The sequence below is a fragment of the Haliaeetus leucocephalus genome, unplaced genomic scaffold (genome assembly GCF_000737465.1).
Source record: "Haliaeetus leucocephalus isolate CR32 unplaced genomic scaffold, Haliaeetus_leucocephalus-4.0 Scaffold195, whole genome shotgun sequence".
Taxonomy (NCBI): domain Eukaryota; kingdom Metazoa; phylum Chordata; class Aves; order Accipitriformes; family Accipitridae; genus Haliaeetus; species Haliaeetus leucocephalus.
The window spans coordinates 12,209,286-12,235,336 of NW_010972631.1; the positions used below are offsets into that span (position 1 = coordinate 12,209,286).

The following is a 26,051-nucleotide window of genomic DNA, read 5'->3' on the forward strand; positions in this document are numbered from 1 at the left end:
TTTCCAAATCTTGATGCTGAATAATATTTCATGTCAGCTTGAAGAAATGGCAAAGAAAAAGACACTTTGTGCAAGACAAGCTACAGTGTTGTTTAATTATGATGGCAAAGCACAGGGTTAGAGGTAAAACCAGAAATATATCCTGTTGGTGAAGGAACACATTAGGTTAGATTTTCCTGAAGGGATTTTGATCTTTGAATTTCTCCTTTGGCTTTGTAACGCCAGCCTTTAGGTATTAGTACAGAATTTTATAGATTTATGGTGGTGAGGGAGAGACTTAGTGAATATCTCCTTTTACTGGCCATGTAATTGCCGGACTTGGAACTGGGGAGGTCAAGGGTCTTTGTTCTCAAAAGCTCCTGAGATAGGTCTGTGCAAAATCTGTCTTAGCTAGTATATCCGTACAGTACTGTGTAGTGGGGAAGTTAGTTGGCACTAGCCAGTTGGCGCCAGTTTGGAAATGTCCGTGTGTTATAAGAATACTGTAAGTCTTTAAAAGACCTTTTATTTTTAAAGCTTGTGAAATTAGAGGAAACAATTTTTGATTTGTACTGTTTTCTCTGTCAAACTTCAGTTACCTGCTTTAGCTGTCTTTAAGGAGAAGGCAACTGTTGATAGAAAAATGTGATAAAATTATTCTGAGAAATTTTCCAGCCCCATGAACAATTACAGGATGCAATCCTCCCTTCCTCCAACCTGAGAAACATCGGGCACTATCCAAGATCTATCCCAAATACAAAATCTGTACCCTCTAAAGTTTCTTTTGAACAATTTAGGAATTTCAGGGAACTCACTGAAATTAACAGCTGAAGGTAACCTACACTAGTGGGGAGAAGAGATGTTTCCTGGTGGGTGCCCCGACACCTGATTCTTTGCTACTTAAAACAAAATTAATTCAGAGTATATAGAAATTTCCCCTTCTGGAAAACCAACCTGAACGGGATGAGAGTACAAATAGTGATAATTTTAACCTCTTTTTTTGAAAATAGATGAAACCCCCCCTGACATTGGAATCAGAAGTAGTTCTAAGCTACGATGACGGTGAAGTTGTATGTATGGAGGTTGCTGGCAGCTCGCCAGCAGAGAGCTCCCCTGAACTGGCAGTGATTTGCCGCAGTAGTTGTCATCAGAGAAGCTGTAGCTCTTTATTAGCTGCTGAAGAGCCGCTAATGGGATAATCAGCAGTTTGCACTTTCTCATTACCAGTTATTCATCATAGTCAGTGCATACGAAGTATCTGTAGTTAAAGTATTAAGTGATCACTTTTGTGATGTTTGGTTTGTATTATATTTCTGAAGTGTCTAGGTTTTTAGATTAGTATTTGATAAACTGTGGTTGAAACCCAGCATATTTAAATTAAGTAATTGTGCAAACCCATGATATCAGTTCTACATTCTAAAAGAAAGGGATCATTTTGTGTAAATCTCTGGTTCTCCTCCAGAAAACACCTTTATGGACTGTTCTTCTGAGGCTCCCTTTCCAGTGATGCTACAAAGAATATATAGCTATCCAAATATTAGACTATGTGATGCACACCCTTGAGGAACTGGGTTTACTAATAATGATGTTAAATATGATTTTGTAGCCAGTATAAGCTGGAAAAAAACATTTTTAGCACAGGGTTATGCTAATGTTAAGATTGAAACCATCTGAAGGCTTCTTAGCAAGGAAGATGAACTAAATTTTGCTACACCAACCCGCAGGGATTAAAGACTGGAAAAGGTGCTTCTGTAATCAAATGGAAAAGGAGGAGGGGAGGGCAGATGGGACAAGCAGCTGAAGGAAGAAGAGCCTGAGAGGCCGGTCTGCTCCAGCCCATCCGTCTGCCAGGAACCGAGGTCAGTGGTGTGGAAGTTTCTTGCAGGTGCGTCCCTTACTCCGTACTCTTTGACCGTTTCTTTGGTGGCCAACACCAAAATCTCCTGCCTACCTTAATTTTCTAGGCATATTAACTTTGCATCTTGATGCTGGAAGCTGTTACTTCGTTTAACAATGGCCATTCACTCTGGGCACAGATAAGTGTAGTTATAACTAGACTTTTGTACAATCATAAACTTTTCTGTACTGTACAATGCACTTACCTTTAACAGAAATGCATCTCATGCAGAATTCAATAATAAATGTAAAATAAATATGGTCCTGTTCATTTTATCTTCCCTTCTCTATATTGGATACTAACAGAATACTTCTCCCTCTTGGATGCCTTCGTCTCTGGAGCTTTTTTTGGGGAAAGACTGTAGAGAGGTTTGTTTTTATGAAGCCGTACTCCTACCTCCATGTGAAAGCAGATTTTTTGCAAAAGCTTACTGACAGAAAATGTCTTTCTGAATCCAATTTCTTTACAAAACCCTGGATATTCCTCATGCAGACACAGTACATTTGGCCTGATTTATCTTATTTGCCAGAGGTGGGAAGATGATGAATATTACCGAACAAACTGTGCTCTTTGCAGTAGCTGGGTGTATTGTGGCAGATGTGAAATGGGCTTCCACCAGTTTCTGGATCAGATTCTCAGCTTCTCCATCAGCACAGTTCTACTGACACCAGCAGCCTCTCGCAGGCACGTGTTGGCAGAGAACCCTCTCCCTCTCCCAGTTCACTCTGTCCAGAAAACAAAATGAAACAAAACAACACTGTTTTTAGGAGGATCTCATAGACACTTGAGATGGAAATAGCTGATCCTCCCAGTGCTAATGAAAAGATTGTTCTTTACTAGCAGTGTTTGCCAGGCTAGTGCTTCAAAAATGATACTCTCTAAGGCACGAGTTGTTCTTTCTTGTCTTTTATGTAGAACAGAATACAAAGTATGGTAGAGATATTTTCTACTAACAAAAATGTAATGAAGTTTGTTAAAAAAATGTAAAAATGAATCAGAATAGTTTAGCCTGGGTAGCACCTGTGCTAGTCATCAGGTTTGATCTGCCACTTAAATCAGGGCCAACTTTGAAGTTGTATCAGGTTACTCAGGGCCCTGTACAGTCAAGTTCTGAATATCTCCAGGGCTGGAGATCCCACAACCTCTCTGGGCAACCTGTGCCAGAGTTTGACCACCCTGGTTGTGAAGAATATTTTTCTTGCTCTTAAGAGTGAGATTTTTAACCTGAAGCCCTTCCCCCCCCCCCCCCCCCCCCCAAACTATGAGCTGAAGTTGTTCAGGCTTGCATTCAAACTAGAAAAAAAATGGAGAGCCAGAAGACCTGTTTCTGTCTGTCTTGCAGGAGCCCAGCCTTATAGAGTGTGCTGGCTGCTGATTTTTTTAATGTCTGCTTGACAAAATGTCGAGTCTTGTATGTAAGCCTATTTCTTGAATACTAGTAAACTTCCAGTTGTCTGCTCTGCTCTGTGACAAGTGGGGCAGTTCAGAACAGAGGCAGTTACAGAAATTGTGCAGATGGAGTCACAAAGTTAGGAGCTGTGGCCTTTCAGTGCCTCCAAGACAAGGAAGGATTTTCAGAATCACAGTGTGTGTCTTGGGCACCTGTATTTACGAATTTCACTGGAGATGCCTAAGATTTTTGTGAACTATAGCTCCTAACCCATAGTTATTTTTGTGATGTGGCAATTTTAACAAACTAATTTTTTTATTATTTTTTGAAAGTATAAATAATGCCGAACCTGCATTGTCACAGGGTTAAATGCTAATCCTAACATCATGCTTACTTGTGTTTATTAAGTGATCAGTTGTCAGGAAGGATTGCTGTAAGCACACTTGGTATGGTCATCCTGTAATGTCATGTCAGCCAAAGGAACCTGAATGAATGAAATATCGGTTAATCACAGTCCTTTGAATTCATATTAAACCTGATAAATAAAAAAGCATAAGAAAGACAAGCTTAACTATCTAATCTTTGAAATATTTTTAGAGATCTAATGCAAAAAAAGACTCCTCTCCCCAATTCTAATACAACCAGATCTACCAATATTAATAAACAATATCCAAGCACCTAGAATAACAGGCTAGTACCACATGTTGTTCTTGCAGTGTGCTGTGTCTTTCAAATCCCTCTCCATGTGCCTCAATAACATACTGTTGTTATAATGCCCAATATAGGTTTTACCTCTAAGGAGCCTAACAATAGCTTCTATTCCAGAACAGAAATGGCTTGTTACAGGACAAAAGCCTTTTGTGAGGAAGTTGAGCAAAACAGTTTTATACTCAGTTGTCTTTGTTTCCAGGCAGGCAGCTAATAATGTGCATTTGTCAGTTTACTACTTTAACGCTGTTCCAGAAAGCAGTGCCCTTGGCCATGACACGTTGGGGCTGCTCTTTATGGTTCATCACCTGCGTGGCCTTCTGGGAAAAGAACTTTACAGCAATTCTGTTTTAACTAACCTTTATTGTATCTATGCCTATAAATATGGGATGACTTTCTGCTAGATTTTTACTAGGCCATTTCTAATGGTGCCCTGAACTAGAATGAAGTGGACATGAACAAAAAGGAAGATCTGACTCAGCAGGTAAGAGACTGATTGTGAATGACTTTTGAGCAGATACACTAACATAAAATAATTTTTGCATTCACTTCAAGATTTCAAGTGAGTGAAAACTTCATTGTGGATTGTGTGCAAGGCTCTTCATGCATGTATGTTGAGCATGGTCTAACTCTGAAGCAAATGCAGGTCAAAGAAAGGCTTCTTGTTTAAGCTGAAAAAAACCCCATTTGCTTTAGGAAGCAAAGCTAACGCTTTTTAACTTCCTATGTCTTTCACTTATAACTCTATCAAAAGTGGATAGAAATAGAGGTCAAAAATCTGTTCCCATTAATATTTGTGGGGAAAAGATTAGCTTCATTAATGTAAATGAAAGCACTACAATTTGTGGACCAGAGTCTGACCTGAATGAGAAAGTGACACTCTTGAGTCAAGCCACCAACCTAAATGGAGCTGCTGTTTCTATATAAGTGCATTTTAAAACAGTTTCTGGTCTTGACATTGTAATATATACTTCCAATAAAGTAAAAAAAAAAAAAAAAAGTACCTGTTATTTTGAGTAGCGTCCAGAAGATCTCATTGTGAAAACGTGAAATTAAAATGTTTCATTAAAAATATAGAGAAAGATGTAAAGTGATGTGGCTTGAAAATGATGGTGCAGGCAGACTTCCTGAGGCTACTACACGTTTTTATCAAGGTGAACAAATGGATGCTTTATATTCCAGAGATGCACCTACTCTGAGTCACTGACTGTCTCCTAGACCATCTTTGTGTATGAAATGAGTCATAGAAATTAGACATAAAAGTCTTGTAGATCATTAAGTCCATTCCCCCGTAAATGTCTTCCTGAGGATTAGTCAAATGTTAAATGGATCCTGCTTTTAGATCTCATTTACACTGTTGCAAATTGGAGATGACACCACCAGTCTACTCTTGTGGTCCCAAAACACTCTGAAGACAGGATCAGCTGCTTCATTTTGAGACTCTATCTTACTTCAGGGATTTTTTTTTTACATGGTGCAGGTGGCATAGTCCAAGGGAAAGTATTTGCGAATAACCTTGCCACAAGGACAACTCTGCTGCTTTGAGGCAGCAAGAGAATCGGTGACCTTGAGGAGCTCACCTAATAATTGCATATGTAGTATGAAGGTGTTGGATGAGAGTAGCAGATAAAGGCAAATGTCAGATGTGAAAATAAGTGACACAATATTGTGAGCTAAACTCATTCCATTCACTTTCACATGAAGGACGTTAATAATCTTGAGTATATTTAAAAGTTTCAAAGAAAGGAGACTTTGCTTCTGCTCCTAACATTACCACACATCTTCCTGTGACCTATGGCAAGTTTGTGCTTCAGCTTCTCTAACTGCAAAATAATGACATGTACCTAATAGTTATGCCACTTTCAGGTCCTTCACTAGGAGGTTTTTGTAGCAGTAAATCACTCTCAAAGAGCCACTTCATCAAACAAGGTCACCAAGGGAGAAATTCGTCACAGCAATATCTTGACAATGTGCTGTGGTTTTCACGTGTCTAGCTTACGAGCCACCAGTGTCTGTTTATGGTAGCACACATGGTTTTAGCACGGTGCAAGAGCCAAACCCCCTCTCTGTGCCTGGAGCTACTCCCTGGAAATGTCTCCATTGTCCTCCGTACGACTCCATGGCCAGATTCCCTCCTGGTCCAAAGCTGTGTAGCTCTGGTGACTCCAGTGAAGCTGCAGTAATTCCCAGCAGTAGACAATTTGTTCCTGTGTCCTCTCTTCCTTCGCTGCCTGGCTACTGGGGGAGCAGCTGGGCAACGCTTTCCATCTGCCGCGGAAGGGACAGGGAAGGCACTTGGGCACGGGCGTACTTGCTTTATGGGGACTGTCGTGTAAGGTCTCAAGCAGCATCTCCTGTTGACTTCTAGTTTTTGAAAGTCGTTACTACACAAAAAGATTAATTAAACTTGACCGTACCAACCTGGGGGAGCTGTAAAGGGTAACCTGGTAACAGCCAGAGTGGGCCAGAAGAAGTTCCTCAGCTTTGACAGTTTCATAGCAATTGAAATACTTTGAAAAACTGCGTTACTTTTGAAATAAAGCTGGAAAAAAGTTCAGACAACGTGAATAATGTCACATGTCAACTTCACTTGAACAACATTTTTAGATTTTTTTTAGATTGGAAACGTTTTGTCTCAGTTTTTCAACATTGCTTTATGTGATAGGAAAAAAAAGTCAAACCTAAGTGAAGCAGTTTAACTTTTCATAAATAAAAAATTCAGCCAACCAAATCTTACATATTTTTGACTTTTCTCTTTTAGCTTCCCATGTTTTTCTAATTCTTAGTTATACCAGATTTTGACATTTTGATGTTCTTTGCAAAATTAATCTTTCATTCTTGAAAAATCTTTAGCAAGAACCCAGGAAGATCATCACAATTTGACCTCTTAACAATCAGTTAAAATAATGGCTAAAATTGGTTAATGATCTGAAACAAAAGAGAAAAGGAGAACATGACTGAGAACCCAGCGCATTTTGCTGAGTGTTTGCATCACTTTTTTGGGTAGCCAACAGCAGGAATATTGGGTTATCTTGTTGAATAGATATATAAAAGCTGCGGCTAGAGTTGCACTTTGCCTCTTTCACCTTTTCTGTGATAGAAATCCTTCTGCAGCTATTCATCTACAGTTACTCAGAGCATCTTTTAAACTAACTCCCTTTCTCCCCGTGTCTTTTCATCAATATGTTTTTGAGAGGTTTATAAACCCCAATACCATTTGCAGTCTTGCCTGAGGTCATGACACAAACAGAGTAGGAGAAAAATAGGAGGTTCCCTCCGCAGCCTCTGAATTTGCCTCATAAAACATTACAGATATATTTTCAGTCACCTATAAAATCCTTTTAAGGCAAAAGTTCAAGAATTGCCTTGGATTTTCACCTGTGTTTCACACACCAGAAATCGCAGCACTTATTTCTCCCAAAGGCAACACTTTACATTTCCAAATGCTCTCAGCTTGTGGGTTGGCATGTTTACAGATGAACTGCCTTTTGGCAGTGCTGTATTTCATGATATAGTTAATGTTCCACTTCAGAGCTTGTACGAAGCCTAAAAGTGAACGCAAACTGATTAAGAAAAACTGCTTTAGATGTACGTTTTCTGTGTAACCACAAGATATAAAATGTCTATCAGCTGTAGAAGCCTGATGGCATGCCAGAAGTGGCATGTAACTGGGTTAAGTAGAGCAAGCAATTTCATCTGCACAGTGCTGAAATATTTGCTTGCTGATACTGTCCTCTATTCTCTCCTCTTCCTACCTGCACGCTGCCCGAAAACGCTGCTGTAATGCATGAGCATCGCCTTTATGCTCTGTTGGTAGTCACAGACGTCCAGACTCTTGCATACCCGAAGTGACGCAGTAGGTCCCTGGTGAAGACAAGCAAGGCTGTTGTTTGTATGAGTTGAGATTGTCCATAATGGAAATGAAGTCTGATCCACCACTACTCTTCCTGCCTGTTGTAGGACTTGCACTGGTCCACCTCTACTCAAACCTTACCCCGGTGCAGAGGGGATCGGTGTACCAGCGCGAGTCGCAGCACTGGGGCAAGAAGTCCTGATGGAGATCAGAACCTGGGGGAGTACCAATACCTGTCAATGACAATTAACATCAGATACGTCTTTAGAAAGAAAAAAAAATCTAAATCGTAGATTTGCTGCGTAGTGTGGCCCACACTGTTTGTATTTTGGACCTACTCCTTCTGGCAGGAATATTTGAATCACCACCAGAGTGTTCACTTGCTAAGAAAGAGAAGCAAACTTCGAAACTTTCAAGACCTCTGACTTAGGGTGCCAGTAAATATTGGAAAACATGCAAACAAAAATTGAATGATGCTGAAACAAATGCTGGCTAAAAGAACTTTCAAGTACCTTTGGTATGTCCTGCTACTGTTGCTACACAGCCACAAAATTGTAGGAACATTCAGCAATGAAATAAAAAATAATCAGAACTTTTGCCATATTAATGCCATGACTGTTTTGCCTTCCTTGCAGCACAGCAGGACACATGGTTCCATGAAATTGTCATGATCTGTATCCAGGTCACTTGCACTGTAACTCTTTCAAGTGGCTATTTTACTTAATCATCCCTGTCTTCTGTAGAAAAAACTTGCTAGAAAGAAAAAGTTAAACAGATAATTTGTAAGTCCTATTTCCTGGGTGCTCTCCCCTCTGTGCCCAGGTACTAGGCCTTTTCTGATGGTAGACGCCACAGAAACTACTAGACAAGTAAGGCTGTGTCATAAGTCATGCATATGACTGGCTTTAATATGAAGGGATGCTGTATTTGTACCTTGCAACAAATCTAGACCTGTTTAATTCACTGCTGAAAATGCTGTGAATGATTTCTAAATAAAAGTCCATAAAAGTTTGAGTTTATTTAGAAATGAAGAGGCATTCTGCACAAAGTCAGTGTGCCTTGTGCTGAAGACCTTCAGTAATGCATGGGTTGTTCTCTGTAGAAATGTAAGAGGCTTGCTTATTTGAAGGTAAAAATGATCACTGGTTTTAAGAGCAATGGGTGCAGCATCTCTTTCAGGTCTGTGATCAAAAGGAAATACCATAGTCCCAATTTCTTCATGGAAAATAAACCCTTTGCAGACTACTATAAACACATTAGTTACTAGAGTTCTATTACAAATGAATGCTTCCATTAACAAATTTGCAAGTGATTGGTCCTTATCCTGCTCATGTCTATTCAGAAGAAATTTGTTTTGGTAAGAATTATAATGTGGGGATGGTACCTTGTGTTCATGAAACCACTTAGAATGGCTAATGACGTGAACAGGCAGTTTTCTGATGTTTTGTTTTTGATACATGAAGTACTTTTTGTCTGACTTCAGCATACAGGTGTTATAAAAAAGGATGTGCTCACCTTTCCTTGAGTCATTTTACTGAACATTTTTCAGAGACCTACAATAGGGACAACAAGCAAAAACTTAGTCTAACATTAAAATTTTCAATGGTTATCTTTGAGCACAAAGAGTGGGAATACATTATAAAGCAGAAATGCAGATGGTGTTATGATTGAGTTACTGGCTTCGGGTTAGTCAAAGGAAATAAAAGAATCCTGAAAACTTCATAAAGTGGAAATCAGGATATTTTAACGATGGCAACCTCTGCCACAAAAGATATTTAAGTAAATATTTTTCATAAATACAATCTTTTTCTGACTATAGCTTTCATAGCTGGAACTCATCTCTTTTATCTTAAAAATAATTTTATACATCTAGAAATTTAATTTGATGCCTCTCTTATTTCAGAATTATTTGGGGGTTTCCATTTGGCAGACACTGGTTCCTCCACCCCTACTGTTTGTCTCCCAGTTTTGTTCACCTTCTTGTATTACTAATGAAGGTGTTAAGAGTCTCCATTATAAGCTGCTTTTGTCTGCTTCGTTATTCAGGAAAGTTCCTTCATTACATTTATATTCCATAATGATGCAGAGCTGTAGGAATTAGGCCTATTCTACATGGGTGAATGTGTAGAGGTATCAGCAACACACCCAGAATTATTTTGTGGGGTATTACAGGGTGTATTATGGGAATAAACCATAGCCTTTAGATGAAGAAGTGGGTCCATTAAAAACTGAGTGCTAAAACTGGGGTAGGCAAGGATTTCTGTTGTGAATGAGCCAGTAACTGTTTGATTGCAAGTGGGCGTCACAAGCGTGTCGCTATGAAGATATGTGCCTGGGCGTTACAGGCACTGAGTGGCTTATCGCCCCGGTAGACCTGGCAGCCAGATGCCTTCCGCGCGCACAGCAGCGCCCGGCGAGCGCCCCAAGTAGCTGCAAATACCCCACGTCGCAGCAATTTAGAGCAAGGGGGAGAGAGGAAGGAAGTATTTCTGTGAGCTCTGTGTTGGGAGAGAAGTCATAAGCCTTCTTTGACGAGATAATGAGGGAAAATAGCATAATGAGAAAACAGGGAAAATAGGGAGGAATAATACAGGAAAAGGGAGGGGTTAATGACCTTAATGGAAGCCACGTAACTGTTTCCTTCCACATGCACATCAGACGCTGCTGCCTTTTCTTCTACGTGCTTTTGTCTGCCAACAGGAGTCTCTTTTGCCTTATCCAGACTGGCATTCACTTTGCTTTTGTGCAGATCCCTACTTCTTCTGGAAAGTCAGAAATTGGAGAGAGTGCAGATTATTCCTCTGTGGAAAAGGTAAAGAACGGTCTAATTCAGAGGATAACTCTTAATTTCCCAGTGTTTTTACAGGTGTTACTTCCAGCCCAAGCCAAGCAAACCAAGGGCTGTTGGTTAAGCTACTGGGTCTTAAATACCTTCTTGAGTAGGTATTCATAAGTAATAAACCAGTCTGTGATTGGCTATGGAGTGATTTATATTTTGGTTAAACTGTATTACGGAGTCTTTCTTAAGACATTGTGAGATGGAGAATTCAATCCCTACCTTCATAGTTTGTAAAACAATTAATCACCTGTGATATTAAAATCTCTGCTGTTTTTTAATTTGAATGTATTTGGTTTTGATTTCCTGTCCTTTTCCCTGTCACCATCAGATTAATCACACCTGTGGTAGGATCAGGATACTTAGGAGGGACGATGATCCAGATACTTCTTGATATTCTTTGGGTTAATGCAAGCAGATTAATTTTTGTAGTTCCTTTTTGCACCTTCTCCACATGTTTGCATCCATTTTAAAATCTGCTCCTAGCACTACAATATAAATCATATTGATGCCATACATAAAGGTAAACATCATCTTCTAGTTCTTTCCTGTTTACACATCCAAATATGGGTTTGTCCTTTTGACCACTGCCCTGGAAATTCAGTTATTTGGCCAAATTAGATCCTGAAATTCATTTAAAAGCTGTTTATTTTCAGGTTTCGCTCCCCATACTTATAAGGATTGCCAGTGTTCAGTGTTTCAGGGCAACAAATTTCCTTTATAAATACAAATGCTTTTAATATGAGCAAGAATATACTTAAATGTAATTATTAAAATACATATTATTCACATTTAAAGGTCACATGTTTGACAAACTACATCACATGCTGTATGATGTCTTATATTTTAATTTACTAAATCTGGCTAAAAACTCTATTATGAAGACATTTTCAGCAATTTTGTTCTAAAACATATGAAAAAGAATTCTGTGAGAATTTTTTTTAATCAAAATAGCAGAATTTGAGGGTCAGTAAGTGTCCACAGAGACCTCCATCAGCAAGAAGCAATGGAAGTGCTACAAGGTAAATGCAGCTGGTGGTAGTACTCCATTGCCATGTCCTGTTTCATTCATGCATGTTATTTGGTTGTATATTTTATTGCTGGTTACAGAACACATCTGAAAGTGACAATGATGAAGTTGATGGCAACAATATATGTGGTTTCAGAAAGAAAAAGGGAGGCAAAAGTCCTACAAAGTACGCTACTCCTTTAGAAAATGAGAAGATGGAGCTGTCCCGCACCTCAAAGCCCCGAGACCCCTGTCCGCCTCCAGGAACCTCCGGTTGCTCGGAACCACCATCAGACCCGTCTCTTCAGCACCCGGCTGGCTTTCCTCCAGTACAAAAGGACCGAGGGGGTCGTGACAGTTCCCGCACTGGCAGCGACGTGAAAGAAGACGTGTCTGGAGAAACACGACAAATCCAGGAAAACGCTGACACGGGCAAAAGAGCGATAGGAAAAATGCAGAAGGAAATAGAGGCACCGGCTAAACCGGAGCAGCCCGCGGGCACGCAACCCGCCAGGGCGGCAGGGAGAGCTGGGTGCGCAGAGGCGGCGAGCCGGGCAGAGGGCGGTGAGAAGGCAGAGAGCAAGCACGAAGAATGGGGTGGGATGGCAAAAAAAGACATCAAGTTTCACGTGACGAAGACGGGCTCGCTGGGCGGTACCGTGACGACGCAAGGAAGCGGTATGGCAGAGTCCTGCGCCAGGGCGCCCGAGATTTCTAAGCGAAGACTGCAAGAGCTGAAAAACCTGCTGAGCGAAGGTCCTCCGCCCGCTCATGGGCCCAGTTACGGTGGGAAGGCAGGCGGCAGTTTTCCTCAGAAAAATTCGAAGCCCTGGGAGAAAGCAGCCGACAAGCAGGGCCGACCCTTTGAGACTTTTGGTCCCCATTTTGGAGAGGAGAATCGCAAGTACCACGGCTTCCACAGGGAGGGAGCGGGGCAGCAGAGCAAACCTCTCCTGGTCCTCAGCGCTGCCGGCTCCGACCAGCAGCAGCCGGGGGGGGGTGACGTGGATCAGCTTATCCTGGGACTACCGGCACCTTCCACGCAGGCGGAAAGCACGGCTCCCGAGGTTCAGTTTGACGCCCCTGCAGGCCACGCCGGTAAGGATATTTAAACATCACCTGCTCTCCTGTTAAAGAAAGTGCTCCCCTTGTTTTGTGGGGTTTTGTTGAGCTGTGAGCTTTAGTCAGAGCTAGCGCGTGAGAGAATTGACACCTGTGGTTTCTGTGTGATCAGAAGTTGTGCTCTACACCTATGCGGCTTTTTTTTTTTTTTTTTTTTAACTAAGGCATTTATAAAGCCCAGCTGCCTGCCAAAAACTGCCACGCGCAAGTGGTCATGTCTTCTTCACTAAAACTGAAATATTTCCTCATTTAAACTGAGCGCAGGCAACATTTCCCAAAGGTCTGCTAGGCACTACAAAGCTCTGATGGCATCTGGGCTTCTTAAAATTTCCTTTTTGTTAACATTTCCAGCAGCGGAAATTGCTCCCATGTAGGGATGATGTTTTCAATTATCTGTCCTGTGAGAGGACTGGAATGCAAAAACATCTCATATAAACGATAGGGGAAGAAAAGCAAATGAGGCAGAGAACTTCCACTTATCTTCATGCTGTTCAATAAGTCCATTTCGGAAGTGTTTATAGAGCCAATTAATTGCTACTAATAGGCTGTGATTTCTTTGAAACTGTAAAAGTTATACTTCTGGGCTAGCTGGATCAGCAAACTGCAAGCTACTATTAGCTATGATAACGTAATGGGCTTGAGCAGTTCGTTGGCTCGTGTCTATTCCAGGAAGCACACAAACAACAATTTGCCAGTTGAGTAGATATCATATTAATAAATTTCCAGGAGCATCAGGCTCAGATCATATTATCAACTTGTCAGGATAGATATCTCGCCGTCTGAATTATCTCACTGGCACCAGAAATCCGAATCTCTTCTCTTCATTGATAAAAGACTTTGTCCACCATTAACTATGTCATAAAATATAATAGTAGCAATTACGTTTTTACAACAATATGAAGTTACCCTGCTTTTTTTAGTCTCCATTCAGATGGGTAGAAGAATTGCTATACATGCTCTGAAAACAGACAATTTGAATATATCAAATGTTGTTAGCTACAGCAGGATTTCTCAATAGACATACTGTGTTACCCAATTTGAACAAGTCTGGATAAGATAGCCATGAACATTATCAGTGCTAACTCAGGGCACTGCATGAGAAATATAAAGCTTTGACAAGATATTTCACATGCAAACCACTCTTTATTCCTGTAAAGAGGTTAGAGGATTATTTCTCAGGCTACACTTGATGCTGTTCCCTTTCCAGATTACACTGTTTTTCACATTGCCGAAAGGCTAGTGAAATGCATTGTCAAATTTAGATTAGCACTGGTTTTTCTCATTGTCTGCAAAACCAGTAAATAACTTTTAAAATATGGGAATAATTATTTGTCATAACACCATTTACAAGGTACAGGGAACTGATGAGATTAATTGCAGATTCCACCAGGAGATTTCAACCCGATTGTAGCCACTTGAAGTGAAGTGGCTAATCCAAGTTCGTTACCCAGTCAGTAGAGAACGACAGGCATTTTGTCTTCAAAGAGGTAGTCGGGGTTGATGAGCAATTGACCTCTGGAGGTGGGCATCTCTTTCCACTCCATGGGGAAGAAGTCCCATGGTGATTAGTTTAGATTATTTGCCTAACTCTGAAAAGCCTAAAGCTGCCTGGGCTTAATCCTACTCTGCATCACTGGCGATGGCAGCGACTGTCAGAGAACTGCAGATGAGAACCGACTAGGAAGGGAGTTGGGGGAAAACGGTTTTGTCTTATCAGAAACGTACCCAAACCCAGAAGTTTTGGAATCTCCTGAGGTTTGGATTCCATTTGGCTTTGACCAAACAAATTGTAGGGCTCAGTATGAGTTTCCACTAGTAAATGGAATGCACAGAAATAGTTTCTACTTAATTAGAAATGTATGTGTTTGAAATTTAATTTTCGTTGAATAAGTTCCAGTAACTTAAGAGAAGAAAGTTTTACATAAATTCTGCACTCTTTAATGAGCCTTTGCATAAACAGTATTTCATTGCTGCCAGTGATAATTTATTAAGATTGATAAGAGAAAAATCCTAAATATTTTATTTTTATGACTAAAATATTATCTTAAATATTTTAGTTACCAAAGTGCCTGAAGTCTTGGATCTAAACATGTCTTGACACTGAGTAGATCTGAAATACCACCTCCTGTATTTTGCAAGTTTTCAAATATTCAAACTTGCTCAAATCAGAAATCTCAATCCAAAGTGTTTGGAAAAATTACAGGAGGTTGTATTTCAGATCTACTCAGTGTCGAGATACAGACAAAGCAGGAATATACCTTACTGTTCTAAAAGTACACAGTTAAGGGACAATCTCTAGAGGTCAGCAGTAGAAAGGCTAAGACATGTAGCTGAGCTTTAGTGAGTCAGCGTAATGCAGAGGACTGAAATACAATCATGCTAGTTATGTGGTTAACACCTCTCTAAAATAATAAATCCAATATTTGTTCCAAAATTCTGATTGGAAATTGTGGAAATATTACTGCATATGAATTTTGTCCATTGCTTGTCAGCTCTTTTGTAAAAGAAGTGCTTGAACATGGGAAAAAAATAATAGAAAGAGAGATGCAAGATATTTGGTTCAGTATGAAAAATATTACTTGGACAGTGTCCGTGAAACTGGAGCTGAAGCTAAAGCCCTTTTAATCTACTTCGTCACCATGGAAAGATAGAAACTAACACATGTAGCTAATTAGGCAAATATACTAACTGCAATAACATGAATTTAGGAATTTTATTTGCATACGTATCTATACATGATAATGGTGTGCACTTCTGCAAATTGGTACGTAGTCATTAATAATCAGGTGCTTCTGAAGTTGCTCGGTGCCTGCATTTTTGGGAGACCAAGAGGGAGGCTTCCAAACAGTAAAAATTCAGATGAAATTTCATGCATTTAGCCTTATATAACACCTCATAGCACGTACACGCATACACACGTGAGTGCACGCATGTACTAGAGGCGTGGTGTACACAGCACACAACGCGAGGGTACGCTGACCTCTCTGACGTCAGATCTCAGCACACGCTGCTCTGCGTGCTGCTAAACCAGACTGCTTATACTACGGTAGCCAGAAAGGAGGCCAAAGAAAATAACTTTATTCAAGCAACGCGACGTTCCCAAGGGTGACGCTACACCACGCTGTGGGGTTCTCCTTGTCACGGGCGGGGGGGGCTGCAGGCGGCTGCCGCAGGGACCCCCTCTGCCGGCGTCGCTCTTCTCGACCTGACGAGACGGCAGCACCTCCAGGCAGCTGTAGGGGGGCAACAGGCTGGCAGTCCCCTCCGGCTTCAGATTCCCTTTGTCCGTCTTGGTCTGTAGCTGGGATAGAAAAGTTTGTTCAAAACTGCCTGTGTGCAGGTTGCAGAGCTGGGTCGCCGAACCCTGGGCCGCTCCGGGAGCAGGTCCTCTGCACAGGGCTCACCTTCCTGAGCATCCATCACGTGAGGGCATGGAAATATGACCAGCACAGCGTCAGGAACTCTTGGAGGGAGAAGGACACTTCTGAAGAAATTAAAAAATGTCTTAGCTATATTTATATATCTATCTGCAGGCATCAGTAGCTACCGAGGGACTGTTGAAATTTCAAGTGTGCAGAAAAAGAAGGTTTGAACGCCCCAAGAATCACACTAAATGTTGTGCAGGTGCTGACCCCAAACACTAAGTTCCTTTGCTAAGTTGTCGTTTTCAAGAAAAGCCTATCAAGTAGATACCAACAGGCTATGTTCCATACTTAAGAGTGGATTTCATCATCCCTACAAGCGGTTCCCTTTTCTATTGCAATGAATAACCTCATGTTGTCACTCTTGTTTACAGCTCTTAGTTTTAGTAACAAGACAGTCACAAATTATGATACCTGGTATTTAGGGGCAGAATTCTGAAAAGAAGTCTGCAACAAAACAGATAGCTCATTATTTTGCTCCACTGAAACTAAACCCACACTTTTAACATTTATAATTTGAACTCCCATGCGGTTTCCCTGTCCTCCGCGCTCACCTGGAAGAGGCACGTCTGCCCCCACGGATTCTGCTCGGTGAGACTAGTCAGTGGGGAGCAGAGGGAAACGGAGGCTCTTTGGGAGCTGTAAGCGGACAACCGGGAGGTAGAAGCGGACACAGGAGAGGTACCTCCGTCCCCGCTCCGGGCACCTCATGTGCGCTGCCTCTGCAGTCGTTCCTGCAGAACAACCACGTCTGACTTTGGGGATTACTGGGGACGGGGTTTTCTGCTGGCTGCTCCTCTCAGATGTGCCCAGACCCCTCTCACGGGGCAGGAGGAGGGTGGGCAGCAGCTGGGCGGCCGCAGCGGGGAAGTGTCAGGAGGGAGCACATCTGGCACAGCTGGAGAGGCGGTGGGAGGAATGGGGGAGGACTGATGGAGACACGTCTCCCCCTCCAGTGCCCAGTTTGTATCTGGGGTCTCCCTGCTGGCGTCTGCTGTTATCGCCCTACGTTATGTTGGTGGTCGTGTTTCTCAGTGAAGAGTTTCCAATATTACTACATTTGTCAGGTCAGCCCGTTCCCGTCTTTGTCAAGTCCCCTGGCAACATGTAGCATGTTCTTTTCTTTTCATCAGTTTGACACAGTCACCTCTTATACAGCCGAGAAATTGTTTGCTTTAGATGCGGTGTGATTTAATAAGGGACCATGGGAAAGGATTTCTTTGAACAAGCAGATAATGACAGATAGGTCTGGCACGTGTGCGCTTTCTTCTAACGTGGCACTCTTCTGTTGCTGAGAAGATAAAGCTGATGTTAACTGTTTGCCCTAGCCCCGTGTCAGCTGCCCTCAGCAAACTGAATGATTTCAATATTAATAACCTAAGAATGGCACCACTCTTCCGCTAGAAATAATAATAATATAATTTGTATAATCTGTAGATTTTTGGGGTAATATTTTTAGTTTTGGTTTATTCATCTTTTTTAAATGTATAAACATAATTTGTTTATATTTGTAGATATTTTGTACTAACTACAAAAGAAACATGAGTAATACTAATTGTTTCTCAGTGGTTACTTAAATGGGAAATACAGATAGAACCATACAAAAGCAAACATTAAGACCTTCTCTGAGTACTACTGATTTGATATAGATATTTAAGGATCTGTATGTACCATTCTGCTTGAAGAAACCTGGCCAGTCTGGATTTATATTTGATTTTAAAAATGAAAATCTGAACCAAAATCTGAGCATCTTGTGAAATTTACATACATGTTTCCATAAGTAGGTTTTCTGAAATGAAAATAAAGATGCTGTTATTTCTAGAGGCCCGGAGAGCTAGGGAAACAGTTATACTCATGAACACAATTCTTCCTCCTAAGAGTGTAAGACTCTCAGACTGTGAATCTAAATCAGCTCGACCTGTCTAATACTTACTTATTAGCCTCCTTATCTCCAGTAACTAATGCTCTGGATAATGACTGTATGATCTGGGAAAAGACAGAGTACTCAGTTCCCCACTATAAAACTTTCCCAAAAACTTTCCCTTCCCAAACTTTAGTCATCGTTAGCTTCATGGATGTAGTTTGCCAGTGATTTATTTAGTGACTACCAAGAAAATGTATTTTGGGACCTGTCCTGGAGAAAAGTAAGTACTGTCAGTAGTTATTCACTAAATATTATTTAAGAAACAAATCCCCTTTCATATTTCCAAAATCAGAGATATTAAGTCACGATGATATTTTTTTATCTATCATACAATTTACAGAAACTTATTATTTCAATGGGAAAGATAATCTGCAAATGATATAAAAGACAAACTGCCTCTAAAAAGTATGTGAAAGCTGCGGGAGTGTTTCTATTGATTCTAATAGGTTTTTGGATAAGGCTATTGTAAATGAAGAAGTATCTGTCTTTTGACTAGCGGGCTGTCTGGACTGGTATATAGCCTAATTTTAGACTAATACCTGACCAATATATAAATTCTGGTCTCATCATTTAAAAAGATCTATCATTAATCATAACAAGTCCAAGTGGAGAAGACAAATTCTTGCTTCTTCAGTTAATAATTTTTGGTTGCTTAATGTTCTTTAAAAACATTACTTTATAGGAACTTTCTGTTAATTTATGTTATTTCATATATTCTAATTACATATTTATGCATTTATTCAAGTAAAGTTAGCTTGAAGACAACAGATAGATATAAAACTTGGAAAATCACCTACGATTGGTAGATGTTTAAATTAAGTATATTTGTAGCTTTACTTTTAAAATGAATTTGTACATCATTAATATGAATGCATCTCTCATTTGTGTTTTTCTTAGATATTGATTTGATATCATTTTTATCTCTTAGGAATACTGATTTAAAGAATTATTTGGGTCAGAGTTAAAGTTGTTGTTTTTCATGAATTATATGTTTTTACCTGAAAAATGGTTATTCAGTAGATGCAAATTTAACAGGCAACATATCAGGACATTGTAAGAAATACTTGCAAAATTTACATAAAAAGTTGACAATATTCTGATGTCAAGGGTTGCCAGTCAAACTTTACTTTGCATAAGAGGAAGACATAAAAATCTCCGTGTGACAGGTGGTAGATGGGAAATGTCTACCATCTTTGCACAGGATACTAAAGATGTGCAGAATAAGGGACTGAGCACTGCTTTTACAAAGGCAAAAACCTCAGGCTTCTGGCCCTGGAGTTGAAGAAAATGCTACTTGCTGCAATCTGTAGGAAGACTTTCAGAATCTTTTTAAATTCTATTAATCTAATAAATAGCCACGGTTAATCAACTTCTAATTGATGGTCAGGTTCATAAGGAGGTCACATCTGCTAAATGTCGGTAAACATTCATGTTGTAAAACAACGTTATGGGATGACTGAAGTGGAATTCAAATAGCTATTACTTGGATGACATACGCAAGACAAGGCCAGTTTACATATCCTCCCTGGTTGCTGTTGTGCTTTGGCAGCATCTGTAACAGGACTTCCTTCTTTAACGTGCATCTGTTAAAGGACATAGTGCCCTAGTGTTTATAGAAGACAGTGGAAAAAAGCTGTTTCCATAAGCAGCTTACAGCTGAGGCAGACCAAAGGGAAAGATGTCACGAGGAGAAGTGGATGTGACAAAACTCTTTTTTTTCCTGCTTCTACCTTTTCAATTTTTACCCTGTGTTCCTATAGACTCTTCTATTTGCTTAAAATTTTGTCCTGTGCTTTCACCTGTCATTCCTCGGGGAGCACTGTTAGTACTCAACCTCTTCTTACTTTACTGACCTAGAGTGTCCTTGTCACCTCCTGGCCATCGGAAGCTGGAGGAAGCTCCAGTAATATTCAGAGGCTCTGAGAAGTCTGTGACTGTGGGTGACCCTGCTGCCTTCGCAGGGAATTATCAGACAGCCTGGTGCTGGGCTACCTGCCGAGCCGCCTTACAGCCTGGCAGCTCGCAGTCCGGCTTGCCCCAAAGGAGAGGTCCAGAAGAGGTGTTTGTGCCTGCTGGCTGCTGCTAAAGGAGATCTGCTCTGGCTCGGGTAGTTTGGTACTGGAAAGACTGGGAGTGCTTCCACCAACCTCCGTAGTGCCTCAGCATGAAGCTTTTGACTTCTGCTTCAAGGGTGGTGTTGGTGACCTTCCACTGCGGAACTGAAAGCTCTGCAAAAATTGATCATATCCTCAGGAAGAACGGAGGACTTTCCTCCCAGAAATGTAGAAAAAAACATTTTTTCACATTTTTTCATATCTTAATATCAGATTTTACCCTTGGTCTAGTTAGTTTATTGTACTAAATGGAAATTAATACCTTATGTAGTTTAACTTGAACAATAGCAATACTCAAAAGAAAAGTGGTCGGAGAGATCGAGAGGTTTGTGTAAGGAAGTTACTATGCCCAGCTCTCTGCTCCATTGCAGAAGTTACACTCAGATATTACTGCTTTCCTGTCAAGAAGTTTATGCAGTCTACAGCTGCTGTAATACAGTTAAGAAGACAATTCCATAACAGCAAATGCATAAATGTATGAACTTCTCTTAAAAGTCCGCTACCTGTGGTGGAGGAGGCTGCAGTCCTCCTCGGGAGGTCTTGAGAAAGGTTTAGCAGAGACAAGTGCCCTTTTTATCATGCCTCTGTATCCATGCACTTTTCAAAGGCGCTGAAGAAACGCAGCAACTGAATTCTATCAGCTTTCGGTGGGAAATAGGTATCCAGCTGCTATTTGTACTGCTGAGAACACCCAACAAACCAGCTGAGGTATCCCTCAGAAATTCCTGGCTTTACCCCATGATTCCCCTGTGTTCTGTTATAAACTTGAAAAAAAGTTTAAGTTATAGACCATTCCAAAACATACGGGATTTTATACAGGTCCTCAGGGAAAAGAAAGTGTGTTTATTTAAAAAAATGGTTTGTAATCCATATCTTTTCCTTATTTTTGTTTTTACTCTCCATGTCACAGTTTCCCACTGTTGCACTTTTTAGGAGAACAGCCTGTATTCCAGCACTCATTATTTTGTTTGACACGAACATTCCTCTTCACTTATAGCGTCCAGCAGAGAGCCTGATGTAAACGGCCTCGGAAGTTCGACTCTCCTTCACCTGTTCTCTCATATTGAATTTATTAAGCAGCAGATGGCCAGGGACAACGTACAGTTTGTCAGATTTGAATCAATAGACCTCCATGGTGTGTCAAGATCAAAGAATGTTCCTTCTCGTTTTTTTCACGTAAGTTTTTTGGTTTCTAGCTGTACCTTCATGTGTTTTCATGGCCCTGTCCTTACTTTATTTATTTGTTTATTTATTTCTTTTTCATGGTGCAGGCAGAAACTCAAACTTAGAACAAATTACCTGTTCCCTCCACTTGTTAATGTTCCCAAAGGATCTGGACTTTTTTTCATCCCTGCAATAATCTATTCCTCTGTTCCCCCAAACAGCAATCTAATTAAATAAGGCTAGTAATTTCAGTACTTTGAAGTTCTAATAATCTCTTCCCTCAGAATTATCTTTTCAGGTTCAATGCATTATAAAGATTTTGTTTTATTGAACATCTGTAAATTGCAAAAAGAAATGAGTAAACACTGAAAGAAAGAAAGAAAATGACTGAATGAAAATCACTTTAGCTATGAGAAATTTTATAGTCATCAATCGCATAAGAAAATACCATTAGGTTGCATGATGACTTAATAGCAATATTTGCCATGTTAATGATTGAGGAAATAAGAACCAAATTAGGAAGCAATCCTCACCATGAGTATCCGTGACCAATCAGCCCTCTCAATATATTGCTTCTGTGATGCTTCGTGTGCATAACTACATTATACTTCACTCACATATCCCTATTAAGCTTTACTGATCAAAAAAAAAAAGATAAGAACATGAAAAGATGTAGAGCACTTTTGTTTCAAGTTCCTTCTGAAGCCATGTTTTCATTATTTCCCTGTTAGATATTGCTAAACTGCAACTGTGTCATCTAGATACAACTTGCTCTCTCTGATGTCATTTGGATTTTATCAAAATAAACTTTCTCTCAGTCATTTTAATTCTTGTGAGGGGTGGTAGGTTAATTGCAACTTCTCTTTCAGTTGCTATGTCAAATTACAAATGTTTAGATCAGCTTGTTCAAAGACAGCTTTTGTGTTTACCTTACTCACCATCTGAACAAATTGGAGCTTTGCATGACAGTCTACATTTTCGGACACTAAAAAAATGTGTATGTGTGCACATAGACACAGGCGCACGTACGTACACACACAGAGCAACTGAGAGTAATTTCCTTTTTTTTGTTGTCTTTTCATTTTTTTCAGTAGGGGGGTTGGAGGAGGGAGAGGTAGTACTGTAGGGTAGTCACCTTCAACACCTTTTCAGTGTCAAACGGACAGCTTAGACACCTTGGAGCAGTACTCTCCACATGTGCAGTTTGGGTTACGGCTGTCACACAGGGAGAATTGCTACCACTGGACTGCCACCCACTTACGAGAAGGCAGGCTTGCTTTATTTAAAGAGAAGCCACTGTATGCAGTTTGAAGTATTTCAACAATTTTCCATCTCGATAGGCAACTTTTTGTTTTTTTCAGCTCTGAGCTTGCCCCTTTCTAGGTTTGTTCTGTCTCCACTGCTCACTCAGATGGTAATCCTTTCCCTTAGAAGAATAAAGGTAAGAAGTAAACATGAGCCAAATTTCACTGATAGAAATTGGCATAATTACAGCTTTCATCAGCTAAAGGTTTGAATGTAAGGTAAGTCATAAAGGGGCTTGTTTGAAGGCAAATGATCCTTCCTTGGGGTCCTATCTACATTTCATTTGCGTAAGCTGAAGCTCTCTGTTCAAATGGAGAAGAAAGTGTAACTATGAGTTTATCCTGTTTGCTACCTAGAAGGGGAGTGCTGAAACATTAGAAAAATTTCTCACTTGGAAGTGCTTCCCTGCATTTCACCCCAAAAATTATTAAGTCCAGAAAGCGAGAATTTTCAGTTAAACTTTGCATCTGAAAAACAGTGAGGTACGGCATTTGAAGTGAAGTCACAGCCTGAATTTGTATTGCCATGAGTCTTGTGTGGTCACTTGGATCTATGTAAAAGAAATGCTCAGAGGATAGAGTAACTATAGATTGCGAAGTTTGACTTGCAAAATTTGCACCTAACTGGTGATGCCCATAATTGTATAAAGACCATGCAAGGTAAGTGCTGAACATTTTTTCAGTTCTTTATGGAAATTTAAAAAATGGTCATTGGGATATGTGATGCCAGGGTTTTCATACCAACCTTGTAGAAGGTTGTTCTGCTTCATAATGCCAGTAATTGGCTGTTGCCCTCCACTTTAGTGATAACTGCCTTTTAGTGTTCTTTTAGGAAAAATATTATTGTTCTTACTGAGAATCTGAGTTTTCTGTATTTTACATACCAAAAAATGCTGTTGAGTTCTTTTCTCATTTGGAAATCTGTCATTCTGCTCTGTGTTTAGGAGAAAGCAATTCATGGCGTTGCCATGCCCAGAAGTTATCTTGAGCTGACGCTGAATCCTAAAGACAATGAATTAGATTACATCAATGCAACCAATTTTAATTGTGACATAATCCTGAACCCTGATTTATCAACGTTTCGAATACTACCCTGGACTGAGCAGACTGCACGAGTGATATGTGATTCCTTCACCGTGCTGGGCAACCCGCTAATGACTTCACCGAGGCACATTGCCAAGAAACAGCTGAGCCAGCTTCAGGACAATGGCTTTTCTCTGCACTCTGCCTTCACTTATGAATTTTGTATTTATGGCATTACTGAGGTTGTAAATTCGAAGACAATATCCTTTCCTGCAGCCACGATACTAAATAACCACGACCAGACTTTCATTCAGGAGCTCATTGAAGGAATGTATTATGCTGGTGCCAACATTGAAAGCTTTTCTTCTTCCAGTGGGCCTGGGCAAATGGAGATCACTTTTCATCCAGCGTTTGGCATAGATGCTGCTGACAGTGCCTTTACATTTAGAACAGGCATTAAAGAGGTGGCTAAGAAGTACAACTACGTGGCTAGCTTTTTCTCAGAATCGGGATTCTACAATTCAGGGGCTCTGTCACATAGCCTGTGGGATTTGAATGGCCAGAAGAATTTGTTTTCTGTTGGTTATGGAGTTGAGGAGCTCTCAGATATCGGAAAAAATTGGTTATCGGGTCTCTTGGCACACACAGCAGCTATCAGCTGCTTGATGGCTCCCACCACCAGCTGCCGTAAGCCTTACTCTAAATACAGTAAAGAATCAAAAGAGACTGTAAATGCAAAATGGGCATATAATGATAACAGCTGTGCCTTTAATGTCAAATGTCATGGTGGCAAAGGCACTCACATAGAGAATAAATTAAGTTCTGCTACAGCAAACCCCTACCTCGTGCTTGCTGCTACTATTGCTGCGGGTCTGGATGGAGTAAAGAGAGGACTTCGGTATGATGATATGCTCCAAGAAGAAAATTACACTGCTGACCTGAAACATTCATCAGTCCCGCTGAAACTAGAAGATGCTCTTGTTGCACTCGAGAAGGATTCATGCATTAAGGAAGCATTAGGCGAAACTTTTATCCGATACTTTGTTGCTATGAAACATTATGAGTTAGAAACTGAAGAAATGGACAGCGAAAGGAATAAATGCCTGGGCTATTTTATTTAGAAGGAGCACTCTTCTGTAGTGATGCTGTGTAAATGCATACGGTGAATGGCTAAGAATCTTGAAATTAGTAAATATATTTTAAAATGTTTTTAATGCTTTGGGATTCCCCCCCCCTCCCCCCCTTTGTTTAGTACATGGTGATTGCATTTTATTGTCTGTGTACATTCAGGAGAGTGCAAAGATGATATTCATACAATAACATTAACTGGCTTTTAAAAAACCAGTATTTTTTTCAATTTAAGCGAACAGATCTGCTGGTGCAAAGAAGAAAAGAGGTGAAATGGAGAAGAGAACTGTACAACTGTAATAGGACTGCATAATGTGCAGAAAAGTAGGAATAATGGGGATGGTGCAGGAGGGCGGGTAGGAGAACTGGGGAAGGAGGGGAATTTCTTGTTTGGCACGGTTATGGGATTTTTCCCAGCCTATTCAGTAGCTGAAGGGTTGCTAATCCAGAAGAATGAGTTTGATTTAAAACTTAGGCTAGAATGGTGAACATTGTAAAGAGAGGGGCAAAGGACTGAGGCTGTAGAACCTGAGAGTCAGGGGTCAGTATCTTAATGGGCATAAATAAAAAGACAGGAGGGATTACAAAATGATCTATACATCAGGAATTCTGCTGCTGAATGAAGTTTGCAAGAATTATAGTGGAGAAAAATACCAAAAGAAATCAAATGGTGGCCTGAAGAGGGAATGATCCATAGAAAGCCAGGAGTGTCAGGCTACTGTGCGATAAAAAAGGAGCTGGTATTATGTCTCTTTTGATAGTTAATGGGTTAATTCAGAGTTGAATGGCAAATGAGGGAAAAAAAAGGCAAAGAAGCCAGAGAATTAAGAGCTTAAACTGGACTTTATTGGGAAATGTGATGTTATCAAGGATGAGGAAGATGACTGTGAAGAGAGGAACAGAAAGAGTGGGTTAAAAGCAGAAGGAACGAGTGAAGATGTGAATTCAGAGACTGGCCAATAGTGGTTAAAACAGAAGAAGAGAAGACCCATCCTAAAATTAGAAATGGCAGCTGGTGTAAAGAAAAATAAAGTTTTTGGAATGACAGGAGGTGGGTTTTAGATTTGCTCTCTGTTTTTGTTGCTGTTGCTGCTGTCATCCTTTATTATTAACGACAACCCTTGTTTCATACTCCACCTCCACATTAACAGTGATTTCTGATGTTCTTTATCTTGTCA

At 40.4% G+C, this 26,051-nt stretch overlaps 1 protein-coding gene across 1 annotated transcript; it reads left to right on the plus strand.

Annotated features, from left to right (window-relative positions):
- Nucleotides 1–4,428: 4,428 nt before the first annotated feature.
- On the plus strand, nucleotides 4,429–24,866 carry LGSN (lengsin, lens protein with glutamine synthetase domain). The gene is made up of 4 exons (XM_010565803.1): nucleotides 4,429–4,458; nucleotides 11,774–12,770; nucleotides 21,252–21,430; nucleotides 23,667–24,866. Exons 1-4 carry the CDS (start codon nucleotides 4,429–4,431, stop codon nucleotides 24,864–24,866), a joined length of 2,406 nt encoding a protein of 801 aa, XP_010564105.1.
- Nucleotides 24,867–26,051: the final 1,185 nt, after the last annotated feature.